This window comes from Siniperca chuatsi, linkage group LG6 (genome assembly GCF_020085105.1).
Source record: "Siniperca chuatsi isolate FFG_IHB_CAS linkage group LG6, ASM2008510v1, whole genome shotgun sequence".
In the NCBI taxonomy this organism is placed as follows: domain Eukaryota; kingdom Metazoa; phylum Chordata; class Actinopteri; order Centrarchiformes; family Sinipercidae; genus Siniperca; species Siniperca chuatsi.
The window spans coordinates 13,636,305-13,650,503 of record NC_058047.1 but is presented as its reverse complement, the minus strand read 5'-3'; the positions used below and the strand labels follow the sequence as shown (position 1 = coordinate 13,650,503).

Below are 14,199 nucleotides of genomic sequence, written 5' to 3'. Positions count from 1 at the left end.
CATACATGACTGGAGATTTCGTTCTCAAGGATCTTTTCAATAACCTGTAGTTTCTTCCCACAACCTTATTTTCTTCCTCTCAAGTGGAGCACACTAAAGGGGGGTCATCTTTCACTTTTCTTGCAATTTTATTCAATTGCCTGGTGTCTATAAAACACTACTTCGTGATAGCAAGGCTGTGTATTTCTGGCTCCTTATGTTCTGTCTGAAGGCTCTCCATTTAGTAAAAACAGCCAGAAATAGTTTAGTCAAGGCTGCAATCCATAAAGAGTTTGAAAGGGGAATATACTGTAATTGCCAGAGTAGTGCACAGAAATTAAAAACACACTCAGGTGGGTAAAGAGGAAGCAGGCAGGATAAACTGAAGATACCAGCTATGATCGGCTGGCTCCAGCTGTGGCTGCCAGACAGGCTGTAACAAATGCAGCTCCAGTATTGGTCACTAAACCTGCAGGCTTCAGCTGCACAGGCAGTCAAGGCATGTGGGAGCTGTGATAAGAAAATGACGGTCACTGAAATGCGCTCGACATTAATGCATACACACACTCCTAGACAGATGCACACCTCTGCCCAAGTTGTAAACATCCCCATTCAGCTCACAAGATGCACACAAACACAAAAACAATATATTAATTAATTGTGCCTAAGAATCATGAATAAATGGATGATCCATCTTGTAATATGCTGTTGACCGTAAGCAAACATGCTGACACAAGTGCACTGAGTGGGTGATAAGCTTTCAGTAGCCTTCTGTCTGTCATTTGTTCAAACTAATTAAAATGACCTGGGTTTATGTTTAGTGCCAAAGCAACAAGTCGCATAGATTTTCCTTTAACCATGAAAACTAATCCCTAATATTAGTTGCCTATATTTAAAGCTGCACCAATACATATTGGTGAAATGGTGGCAGTGCAAAAGAAAAAGGAGCAGAAAGGGAATGGAGCTGATCAGAGCATCTGCATGGACGATTTCTCAGACAATTGGGTCTGGGTTATAGAATGGAAGATGGGATCATTTTGGTGGACACTGTAAATAGTTTACACTGTAAAGCTGTTACAATCCAGGAGTTGGCGGTAATGCACATTTATGGATGCCAACCGCCATAAAACTCAACAGAAGAAGAAGAGGAGGCGACAGCAGCAGCAGCAGCGGTGGGCACAACCTCTCATTATTCCCCCGGGGTTTTTACTCAGCCTGAGGTAGTTCTACTGACGTGAATAATGTTGTCTGTCATTATTAGCCGTTGTGGCTCTAAGTTACCGATATCTCATGCGGTGCATGTGTTGAAGTTGAATACAAGAGCGTCACACTAAAGTTCCCAAGCTCCCATTATTGTTGACGTGGATCAACTCATAATACAGGAAACTTTCTATTTATACCGTCTCACTATGTCGGTTTATATTTTTAACGCTCACACTGTCACTCGATTTATCAAAGACACCGTCCTCAGCGATGTGTGTATAGTAAGTCAGGTATGTCTGTGCAGTTTATGGCGACCTTTTATCTTGTTTAATTCGCGTGTTACCACCGCGATTCTCGCTAAATTAATACTGGCAGAGGATTAAGATGAATTTGGCTCCAAATGCAAGTTACATTTTACAAGAAAACACTGCAAATAACATTTACGTGATTGTCAGTGCATGTGAAAAACATTCCCAGTGGTGCGGTAGTTCTTTTTTTAAAGGAGCTCAAACTTTATAATTTTGTTTCATTTTTCGGATTCACATCACATTGGAGACGCTGGACTTTACAAATGGGTCATTTTTATTTGATCGATTACTTAAACGTTATGGAATATTACATGTGTTGTTTATTAATCAACTGTTTATCGAAAATTTGATTAATTTACTAACCGCTTCAGCACTATCAGGAATGGGATATAAGTGACATTAAAATACCCTGGTAGGAACAAATAGAAAATCAGTCTTCATCACTGTCACAAAACAACAACAACAACAACAATAGTTATAAAGTAAGAAATCATCACATAATGGCACCAATTGTTAATCTGATCCCTAAAGAGGCATGCAGCTTGCTGTAATTCACTTTTTGGCAGTTTCAGACAAAATGTAATATTTTAAATTTACTATAGGTTACTATGGAGGTTTTGTTTTGTAAATTTCTGCAAGCAGAATACTTTTTTTTCTGATAGTATGTTGTTTTCATTCAGCAATAATGTCAGTGAAGCATGCCAAGCCCAACTTCAGCCAGTCTCAGGTAGCTGAGTTGGTGAAGAGGCTCTTCAGGCTGACGGCATCAGAAATTCGCTCGCTGCCGAGCTATGATGACCAGAACTTCCATGTGTTGGCCGTTGAGGGTGGCGAGTACGTCCTGAAGATAATGAACTCAGAGGACAGTAAGAACCCCAGCCTGGTTGAGGTGCAGACCTATGCCATGTCCTTCTTGCACCAGAATGGACTTCCTGCCCAAACAGCTCTGCCTACCACTTTAGGACAGCTCATGAGTCTGGAAGAAATAGGTATGAGACCAGCCACACAGTTCAGGACCTGAGGAATGTCTGAGCTGTGTGACTGGTGTTGCCAACTTTTTCCGAGTGAAAGTAGCTAGCTACATATTTACAACATGTAGTAACATCTTAATCCAGAGGGAAAGAGTGCGAGAGAAGCACAAATTAACTATTTACCTATTTGCAAGCTATAACATCCTAGTCCAGAGATCCAGAGAGAGAAAGAGTGAAGCTACCCCCCACACTGCACACTGACTGCCTCCCAAGAGGAGACGAAGAGAGACACTGTTGGCAGAAGAGCCGCAGCATGCATGGGAATGAATTACAATATAATATATTTGAATATATTTTTCACCTTTTTCCTGATGGTCGCTAAATTTTTTAGAAGCTTTTTAGAAATAGAGTCGCTAAGAAGGTCTGAGAAGTCACTAAATCTAGTGACAAAGTCGCCAAGTTGGCAACACTGGTACTGTGTTTTTCACAGCAGCTATACAGTCAGTGTTTGTCAGTGATGTTCAATTCATTGTCTTGATTGACGTCCAAATGCTTTGTAGCATTTTCTCTGTCAGCATTCGCTCATGAATCACTTATAAAATAACATGCAGTTTGCATTGAGTGTCGTTAGAAATATGGCATGTTGCACGTTTGCAAACATTGCTCAGTTGAAGCAGCTGGAGGCTTGGGTAGAGGAGGATCTTTTAAATATCAGAAGTAGTAAAAGTTAAAGTATACATTAGTTGTGTAGTGCATTTTTTGTATGACTTCTTTCCCACATGCTTTAAATTAGTTTTTTTAAATGTAACAAATCTATAAGATACTGCATATTATATATCAGTCTGTGTGCATGTGTGAACATGCTGAGTAGTGGAAATTGGCCCTGGGCTAGATCCTGTTTCAGAGAGCTAATAAAGCCGAGTGATGAGCTACGTTGTGGGATACATTGTTGCTTCAATGGCAGGTTCATGTCCCCAGTAATATTGATATTCACACACTCTAGTAATGCTAAGTGTGCCCTTGAACAAGGCCACAACATACAGTACAACAGGTCATGCTTTATGAGGGCTAAGAGCGAAGTAAATGGCTGTGATACTAATCCTGTCTTTACCTTTGGCAGATTGCGGCTATGGCTGTCAGAAGTACCTGGTGCGGCTGTTGACTTATTTGCCTGGAATCACTATTTCCAAGGCTCCTTTAACTCCACAGTTACTGTATGAAACCGGCAAAACAGCAGCCAGAATGGACAAAATCCTACAAGAGGTATAATAGGACCACCTCTGTGAAACTTTTAGATCATGTACTTTGTTTTGTGATTTCATCAAATCTGTTTTAAAAATGCCTGAATTGTTGTGTCAAGTACTGCACTATGTGGAAGTTTTTTGTCTCAAGACAAAACTTTGAGTTTTTTTATAGACCTGTCCTAAGTGACAATATCTACCAGTACTGGTGTCATTTTGAATTGGAGTTCTTAAGTCATGAATTTACTATCATTATGTTACTTCATTGTCACCCATGTTTGCATTATTTTAGAATCAAATTCAGATAATGTATATAGTAAAGGACTAGCCCTTCACTGCTCATTAGACATGAAGCTGGACCTCTGGAACTGCTAACTGCCTTTTACTTATGTCTTGTACTTTTTCTTCTGCTTTCCGCTTCTCTGTATTATTATCGTTTTTTCCCCCCAGATGGAGCACCCTCATCTCAGCATGCTGCAGAGAGAGAAGTTCATATGGAGTCTGTCAAATGTTCCCCTCCTGGAAGCATACATCAATGTATTAGATGGAGATCCTCTTCAGGAGGTTGTGAAGTCTGTCATTCATCAGTACAAGACTTCTGTGGTCCCCAAACGCTCCAATTTCCGCAAGTGTGAGTATGATATTTACTCATGAGATTCTCTCCCAGATAGTCTTTTACATTCATAAATATTTAAACACTTGGACAAGGGAGAAGGTCAGTACAAACACTCTTCTACTCACCTTTCTTGACACAGCTGGGGCTTCTCATTGGCAGCATGTATACTGTCAGTAGAGGCTGGATGTGTCACTGAATACATGAGTGATAATGTGTTTTGGTTCCCATGAACAACAACATTTTCTTTCTTTCTTTTCTAAGGCATTAACCACGGTGACTTCAATGACCTCAATGTGCTTGTGCAACCTGATGAGAGTGACGGCCACAGGATTTCTGGCATCCTTGACTTTGGGGACATGAACAGTGGCTACTACATCCATGAGCTAGCCATCACTGTCATGTACATGATGACGGAGCATCCTAAACCCATAGAGGTGGGTGGACCTGTCCTCGCCGGCTGGGAAAGTGTCCTTCCCCTCAACGAGGCAGAGAGAGATTGTCTCTATGTGCTGGTGCTGTCCCGCTTCTGCCAGTCGTTGCTTTTAGCTCGTTACTCCGTGACCCTGCATCCAGAAAATGCAGAGTATCTTATGATTTCAACCAGGAAGGGTGTCCAGTTTCTCTGTCAACTCTGGGAGCTTGGAAAGGAGCAGGTGGAGAAGGTGTGGTTTCAGAGTGCTGCTCAATTCAGTGACAAATAGTGAGAAATATGTGAGGAAAGCCATTCACAAATTTCAACGCACAATTGGGTGATGCCACTGAGCCTTTTGTCCAAATCAAGTATCATTATAAGCTCACCAATTAAAAGCAATAGATTTGTTTTTAGTGTTTTCACAGTAAAAATAATACATATTTTACCCTTGAGATTCAGAAATATTGAAGTAGGAATTCTGCAGTGTGTCTGAATCAGAGGTGGATAGATTAGCAAAAAACTGAAACAGAGAAAGTAAGTAAGAAAGCATTTAGGGAACAGTGCTATATAGTGAGTAGTCTTGCATAGCCAGCCAACAACTGCAAGCTTGTTTGCATTCATACTGTTAGTGACCAGGTTAGGGTTAGGGTGACTAGCTTTAATTTTATTAAAAAAATAATATAATATGTAAGTGTATGCTCCATACTGTATAGTGCACTCAAAAGTTCCTACAGCTTCCAGTTATGATGCAAAATGACGATGATTAATAAGTGTCTGAAACCTCAGTTTCCTGCTCACTATTGAGTAAACTATTGAGTGTATATTATATAGGGAGCAGTAAATGAGTGATCAAGGGAACAAAAAGTATGTAATCACAGGTCTATCAGTATTTCCCTGTTTTACAGTGGGATGCACAGATGGTGCAGTGGTAAGGATTTGCCTTGACAAGCAAATTGTACCTGGTTTGCCAAACAGAAGAATGCTCAATACTCAGGTCACATGTCAGCTAGATTGCAATAATAATGTCTTGCTATATGGATTGTTGTGCATTAAAGACTTTGGTGCAGTATGACATTCTGTTTCGGTGGGAAATATACCTCAACTTTCAGAATGTGTGTTTAATGCTTCAACTGGATCCAAATGTTAACGATTTTATACTTCTCTACTGTTCCAATAATCTCAATAAACAAAAGGACATCTCCTTAAAGAGACTGTTACATGTTTTCAGTATGTATACTTAAAGTGTGAGTGAGAGTGTGGTGATGAGAAACATTTGTGGTACAAATGCATTAGTAGTTTTTTACTCTAGTCTTTCTTCCAAATGGAAACAGGCTTAAACATTAGAAGTAGAGCTCATTACACACTAGACATGTGTACTGATAAATGAGATAGAGATAGACTGTCAAACCATTGAAACTGGAACTATCTTATGGTATATATACATATTATTTGCATTGTTTTCCACTTATCTCCTTGATATCTCCTTGTTGTGTAGCTCATCTAATTCCTAATAATAAACTAATAATCTCCAAAACTCTGGTCTTGGTGACCCAGAGGAAATATTCTTGACACATGCAGTCAGCAGGTGACCTTTAAAAAAAAAAAAAAAAGACTAGCAGGAACATTAGTGGTTATATGCTTCAGGTTTATTCTGGATCTTTGCAGTGTCACCACAGTGCTTTGCATGCACACTGATGAATCCAGGTTCTGACACCAAACTATTGGAATACTGCAACAGAACAGGATTTAATCTCAGAAATTAATAGATGTTAAATTGAATATTTTGAGGAAAATGAGGCCATGTTGTGTCTCTTTATATTAGTAACATATTAACTGCTGTATATCACTACTGTGTCACCAATTTTGAAATCTCACATTTTTATCTTTATACTGACTAATGAGCACCTCTGCAGTTAGGCAATAGTAGTAAATTCATTTGTATGGTCTTTGACCTGCGTTGTAAAACATGTCTTTCAAAATACTACACTTGTAACACAGCATATTGGTCAGTGTAGTTACTACTTAAGTCACGTCTATTATAAATCAAGTGCTGACTTCAAAAAGAACATTGAAGTAGAATTAAAGACTCTGTTATGTTTCAGAACCACTTGACTTTTAGAAACTAAAGAGCCTACTGTTCTGTGGAGGAAAGGATCCCAAGGCTTACCTCCTTGTGGTGAACTGTTATGTCACTTGGTACTTAGGTGCCATACTGTACATGCAAACAGTAAAACAGCCAATATAACTGTAACAGCAACAATGCATATCAGATTAGATTATGATTTATTAGTCCTTCTTCTGCTGCAAGTCAGATACTCCAGTTAGCTACTGTACTTAATGTTTTTAGAGTTTTTAGTTTGGCCTGTTGCAAATTCATCCTATAATGTATTAAAAATAATGACACCATTTGTTGGTAGCTGTTGGGTTCCGCCAATGCGTTCCGCCTCTTTTGCGACAAAAAACTACAAACGGAAACCAGAACGCTTCTGATACCAAAATCTTGTCCCCTGCCTACACACTCTGCATTCATATGCAGATTTCTGTTTATAGAGATTAGGAAGGATGTAATCATGTAATTCTGTGAAAAAATCAAGGAACAAATATGTGAGCTATGCTTCTGAATCCACTGTAGGGATCTATATATTTGAGATTTAAACTGCCATTGTAAAATACTATTAACCATGCTGCTGCTAATGGTATGTCTGTGATGTCTGGCAGCTTCAGTTAACTCAGTAGCATTGAATGTTCAGCATCGCACAACATGTTCCATTACATTTTGGATTGTTCTTTTGAAGTTGTGAAATTGTTTCATTCTCACTAACACAAGTGTCCCAACAGATTCATATAACAAGGCTGTTATCTGGGATTGCACAAATTGCTGTAATTCAACATAATCCAAAGAAAACAAAACACTCATCAAACTCAGAATGGCTTAAAGCCATGCAGAAAAACTCTAAACAAATACATAAATCTCTTAAAGCTTCAGATGCCAATATATTCTTGGAAACTATAAAACATTGAACTTGTGTCATTTCATTGTTTGCTGGTGTCCTAAGAGGTTTGTCGCACTAACTCTCTACCACATTCCAGTTGTAGTTCATGTTCCTCAAATCTATGCAAGTCATGGCAGCTCTTTGTCACTGTCGGAGTGATGGGCCACTCCTCCACTACGTCCTCACACGCTACATTCAAATAGATCAGATTAGATAGACAGACACACCATAAGTATATTATGAACAAATGTTCCCATTTAAGATGTAATATAACTCCCCAACTTTTAAAATTACAGAGCTTTATCTGTAGAATGCCCTGACCAAGGAGCTACATTTATTTCACTTCTGACATTTTCACTGGATTCAGAGCATCATTTCTGTGTCGTATTTACTCATGCATTATTTTGTTTAGTAAAACTTGTCAGATCAACTGTTTTAGTACTGTATGCCCCCCTGTCGTTCCAGTGGTGGATAAAATCTGGTGTAATACTGCCCTCGTGTGGTCCTCAAAAGCTCCTACTTCCAATGGAGGCTGCATTGCCTTTAATAAAAAAAATGGTCAATACAATATCTCAGTATAATACATAGTAGTCATAGTCATAGTTCTTCACCTGTATTCAGGACGTGTCTGACAGCACTTGGAGATAGGAAACTTGTTATGTTGCTTCAGGATCATATTAAACTTACACTTGTTCCACTGACGTGTTCAAATAAATTGATTTGTGGCTATTCACCGAAAAGGTTCAAACACTTTCAACTGAATTGTAACAGTAGAGAGAAATATTTAGTCTGTGCAGATGCCAAAGAACAGGAACCATGGATGTCAATAGCATAGTGCCCTAACAACATCTTATATTCACCTTTATTAGGTGAGCTCAATAAAGTTTGTTGAAGAAGGAAGGGCAATCTGGTTTTACTGGCTTCTTCACATACATAAAGACAGAGTAAAGCTGTTCAAAAGCTTGTGACATTTAAATTCTCTGCTGCCAGTCCCCTTCTCATTATCTGCACTTGCCCAGACCTAGGGTAAGTGCACTTATTTTCTGTGAAATGACTGGAAAAGTCCCTTAAAAGCTCAGATATACAGATATACTCATTTAGTCATCTAGGTAAGGTCATAGCCTTACATATATATACGTGTGTGTATATATATGTATATATACTGAAGATGTTGAATTGGCTGTTATATAATAACCTGATCATACTGTATATAATTAAATGTCTTACTATTACACCTCTATGGAGTATAAGGATTTGTTTTATTTTTGTCAGTCATTTTGTAGCTCATTTATTTTTAACTCGAATGCCCTGTTTTGCTCTCAGTGTTTGTATGAAGCCAACGTTAAACACTGTTTATATAATTCACAGTTATTAACCAGTGGTTTAAGACAGCTTTGCTGAGAATATTAATGTCTAGTGAGCTCTGTACCCAGCAAAAAGTTACATCAAAACTGAGACTCCTGACATACTTGCATCTGTCTCTGCAAAGTTTCACTCCGCCTCTGATTCATTTTAATTGCACCCCATGTGACTGACAAACTCAAATGTGTTTCTGGTTTTGGTGTGAACTTTGGCAGATTCACAAGTCACAATTTAACAACGTTGGAATAGCAAGACTCTCCTAATACGGAGTATGGTCTAGACCTGCTCTATAGGAAAAGTGCAATGAGTTAACTTTTGTTATGAATTGGCGCTATATAAATAAATAAAATTAAATCTCAAGCACATGCGGCAAGAGAGGGCTAGTTAAACTAATGACTGAGGAGGTCTTTGCCCATGAGAATACACAAAACAGACCCAATCCAAGTGTGATGCACAGACACAACATACAGCCTCTTCCAGCATGTATGTATAATAATCATGTATAATAGTCATTAATCGATACATTACTGTCAGATGGCCTGAAAGAACATTACTTAAAGCAATAACTTGAAATTTTTGGGAAATATGCTTACTTGCTATCTGGTGGAGAGTCAGATGAGAAGATCGATGCCACTCTCTTATTTGTCTGTTAAACAGCTGTGAAACAGCTAGCTTGGCTGTGTCCGAAGATAACAAAATCCACCTACCAGCACCTCTAAATCTCACTAATTAACACGTTTTCAAGCAACCAGACAACTCCAGGAAGTTAGTGCTCCCACGCAAGAAAAAAAGTCAATTGTTGTTTTTACATCTAGATTTTTGTATAGATTAAACAACCAAGATGCAACATGTTTACTGAGCTTCAGAGTTGCTGGGAGGTGGAATTTGTTGTCTTTCGAATGAGCCAGGCTTGCTGTTCCCCACTGTTTCCAGGCTTTATTCTAAGCTAAGCTAACCACCTGCTGGCTGTAGCCTAATATTTATCGGACAGATATAGACAGGTATCGACCTTCTCGTCTAACTCTCTGCCATAAAGCGAATAAGCGTATTTCCCAAAATGTGAACTATCCCTTTCAGCTGAAACTGAATCTAGTATGGAATTGAATCAAGAATCATCATTGCCACAGACTACAGTCAAAGTCACCCCGCATTCATGCCAATAGTTATCTTTGTTTATTTTTCTAAGGGAAAGTGCAGCAATAAGTATTTTGTCCTTGTCTAGATTGAAGCAAGAGGAAGTATATTTGTGCTGTTACTTCATACTGTGCAAGGCGTGTGGGTTGCTGCTACATTTCTTGGTACTGCCAGCTGAATCTTGGTTTGTTTAGAAATCAGGGATCATACACTGATGGCTTAAAGGCATTCAGGGAAAGAGACAAAGGCAATAGAATCACCTGCAGTATTTCAGGTTTTCTCAGGGCTTCCTGAGAAAAAGGAACTAGGTATGCAGACTTGTCAGTGCTGCTCACCAGTAGGTTCACAAATGGCCAAGTCAACTGTTTAAAATGCCACTGTTGCTAGTTCAAATTAGTATTAGGAGGTTGTTTCTAATACAGAAACACACTTAATTTCATGGTTAAGGTGATTATGTTTAGACATTAGATTACAGATGGTTGTGTTTATTGTTTAATGTAGTTTGGGTTAGGGTAATAATCTGCAAGGGTGAAAATATAGTGTACATAAACATAAACTGCTGGAGCTACAGTTTGAAAGTGCTTGAGGAAGGGTTGTCGGAAAGCCCTGGCAGCTAACTCCTCCCATGCCTTGGTATTTCTTAGCATATTTTTTGGACACTTTTGTCATTTGATCAAAATTGTCTAAAATACAATTCCAAAACTAAACAGCATGGGGGTGAAGGAGGCCTAATGGAGTTTACCTGCAAAGCAAAGGTGTACATTTTAAATAAAGTTACCTTCTCTCCACACAAACTTACAGCTACCAGATGAAATGAAAATTCAAAATAAGATCTCTTCTTTGTCCAGCCTATTTCTCCTAGACATTACTGAGGTCAATTTAACATCAACATGAGATTTTGACCATTTTCTCATACTTCTTAAATTCAGCTCCTGAGAAATAGCCTTCCTCTTGTCTCAGATCTTAAAATGCTCTTTTTTTCCTCTCACTGCACTGTTCTTTATTTGTCTGAAATAATCAGCTCTTGAGATAACAGTAAGATCCAAAAGAAAACTTGACTGGTTTATAAATGAGCCCTCATGATATCAGAAATTTGTCTCAGTGATCAAATTCAAGTCTCAACTTAACTATGAGCACAGCAAAAGAACTCCTGCTTTCTTCAAGAGATAACACAGGCTAAGCCTTTTGTCTCTAAGTAAACAGTATTTCATGAATCATTCAAGTTCTAAACCAGACTATACAAAGTTATGACACTATATTGAACTGAAAGTGCTCCTGTTTTTGCATCCACCTGAGCACCATGTCCTGGACATCTGAGCACCATGTCCTGCTCAGATCTACTGCGCGAGGTTGATAAATTTCTCCAATACATTGCTTTAGTAATGACATTCCCAAAGTCCTTAGCTGTTGCTCATATTTAGTGCTAATAAGCAAATGTTAACATGTCACACGCTCAACTAAAATATGTTAGCGTTTACCTTAAAGGTCCGCTGTACTTAAATATAGCTTCAAAGAGCTGCTACCATGACTGCAGACATTTAATCTTGTTAACAATAGATCACATGACTGAAGGGATAACGCATAATGATGAACCCATAGTTTTTCCACACAGGCAATTGTACTAAGTGTTTCTGTGTTGAAATGATTCACATTTGCCAGAAAATTCTCAGTCAATGAATAAAGAAATGTTTATCAATGGATGTGCATGAAAAAAAAAAAAGATTTGTATTTACAAAGAATATCTGAATTGTAACGTTTTGCTTATCTTTTTTACTTTACATTTTCAGACAGGTAACATAGGGAGAAACCAGCTCGGAGAGAGAGAGAGGGATGAGATGGAACAAAGGTCTGGGATGCTGCAGTTACACAGTACTAGACCACTATGCAAAAAGGACAATGATTTGTTTTTTGTTTGAAATCTTTTGCCTCTAATTCAGCTCCCTGCGTAACAGTTCTAATTCTAATCTTGACTGTATTTCAGGACCTGACCGGATTATTAATCATTAGTAAATAATTTACCAATACTGTATAGAACGCTAATGAGGCATTAATGAGAAAAATATTCTCTAGTTGGATTACATCCTTCTCTAGCAAGACACTGTCTTATTGGCTACTTCTTTATCTCATCAGTTCGACCACTTACCTTCTGGGAAATGGCTGCAGTTTGTCTCCAGGGTGGGAAGGAGCAGTCACAATCTTTCCTGCACGCCTCAGGGTCCTGAAGTATCTGTGACGTTGTTTCTTGGGTATAACTGAAGTTGAAAATTTGGTTTCTTTTAGCAAACCCCATCCCACCACTGTTGTGTGTTTCCTGGTACCAGTATTGTAAAGTAGTATTGTATTCATTTTAAGACAATGGGGACTAATGAGTGTTTATCACCACTGACCTGAAAGTACTTTTTTTATTGATCAAATACAAATAGTATAAAGAAAAAAATATTGAATGGATATACATGAGTGGATGATTATGAACAGTATATGCATGTATACATGTCTATATACAGTGTATATACAGCGTGCAGGATTTATATTGACAGTGACAGTGCATGATGATATGTACATGTTAAAAACAGTGCATTTTAAACTGTAAAAATATAAACTATAATGGAAATAAGTGGTTGTTTTGGTGTTATAGGGTTATTAACACTGTATGACTGATTTAAGTGTTCTCCAGAGTGATGGCCTGTGGGAAGAAACTGCTCTTGTGTCTGGTTGTTTTGGAGCACAGTGCTCTGTAGCGCCAACCAGAGGGGAGAAGTTGGAAGCTTATCAAACCTGCAGTAAAACACATTCAGGTAGTCGGCCTGTTGATGGGTCACTACAGTGTGGGGGTCTCCTGTAGTTGGTGATGTCCTGCAGGCCTCTCAACACTGATGCTGGGTCGTTAGTCAAAGCATGCCTGTAATTCCAGCTTTGCCTTGTTGGTCCATCTCCTCAGTCTTGGCCACAAGCTTAGCAGATTTTAGTTTCTGCCAGTAAGTCCCAAAGCTGGCTGGGGGTCAGAGTGATAGGCGTCCTTTATTACAGTGTATAGCAATGGTCCAGTGTGTGCAGGACCTTTACTTGTAATTGAGTATTTTTAAATTGTGGTATTGCTACTAAAGTACAGCATCTGAATACTTCTTACACACCTGCAACTACTGTAATTAATAGTAAATAACTGGCTGACTGATAGCCAGACACATGCGGACAATATAGCTATAAAAAAAAATATTAATAAGCACCAAAATAGAATGTCAAACAAGTCATCGATCATGTAAAGGTGGCGGAGCAGAGAGCTGCCTTGCTCGCCCTGGGAAGTACAGATAGTAGAAGAGAGTGCTGAGAAACAGCACCCCCGGGACCGTGGGACTGTCTGTCTGTAGCCTGTGTTGAACATGCTCCTGTTTGTAACAAAGAATGATTTTCTAGTATAAGCTGCAATGTAACCAATTTCTTGTCAGACATGGGGACTCTTGCTTGCAAGCAGTAAATAAAGCTTTGGAATAAGAGACAAAGACGCCGGGTTTTTGTTTGAGTATTTAATTGCTATTCATCTCACCCTAACAAGACGCAACAGGTTTTCTGTTTGCCACGACAACTGAATAAATAGTATACAAATTTAAATGAAATTTACACACTTGTGTACACCTTTGGAAATTCAGAAATATCTGGTGCTAAAAAAGAGAATGGTGAACACTAGATGGAGACATCATCCCACTTATCCCACATCCTGCATAAAAGGCCACTTCTGTGAGTCAGTTTTTCAGACTCACATTCAGGCTTAAAAAATTTTGAATCCTAATTTGAGACAGCTTCTATAACTTCCTCTGACAGTCCTGAGAGGTATGGAGGGACCTCATACAGTATCTTGTGTTGACACTATAACACTTGTAGCTTGTGGAAAAGCTTGTGAACTAAGCTAACCTCTTCAAAAGTGTGAAAATATGTCCATTTTTACATTTTCAAAACAAAAGGACTTTAACTGTGTGTGAAAGATT

General features: G+C 38.7%; 1 protein-coding gene and 1 long non-coding RNA gene across 4 annotated transcripts; both read left to right on the top strand.

Annotated features, from left to right (window-relative positions):
* Nucleotides 1-1,075: 1,075 nt before the first annotated feature.
* Nucleotides 1,076-5,937, top strand: hykk.2 (hydroxylysine kinase, tandem duplicate 2). 3 transcript variants are annotated; one of them, XM_044200173.1, is made up of 5 exons: nucleotides 1,076-1,151; nucleotides 2,171-2,356; nucleotides 3,582-3,724; nucleotides 4,153-4,333; nucleotides 4,580-5,937. In XM_044200173.1, exons 1-5 carry the CDS (start codon nucleotides 1,091-1,093, stop codon nucleotides 5,017-5,019), a joined length of 1,011 nt encoding a protein of 336 aa, XP_044056108.1. In that variant the 5' UTR covers nucleotides 1,076-1,090; the 3' UTR covers nucleotides 5,020-5,937. The 3 variants fall into 3 exon arrangements, with proteins under 3 accessions (XP_044056108.1, XP_044056106.1, XP_044056107.1); XM_044200171.1 differs by having other exon boundaries at nucleotides 2,171-2,479; XM_044200172.1 differs by having other exon boundaries at nucleotides 1,098-1,199; nucleotides 2,171-2,479.
* A 2,758-nt stretch (nucleotides 5,938-8,695) lies between these two features.
* On the top strand, nucleotides 8,696-13,672 carry LOC122877951. Its single transcript, XR_006378376.1, has 3 exons — nucleotides 8,696-8,749; nucleotides 12,007-12,065; nucleotides 12,350-13,672. It is a non-coding gene; the product is annotated as an uncharacterized LOC122877951 (long non-coding RNA).
* The last annotated feature ends 527 nt before the right edge of the window (nucleotides 13,673-14,199 follow it).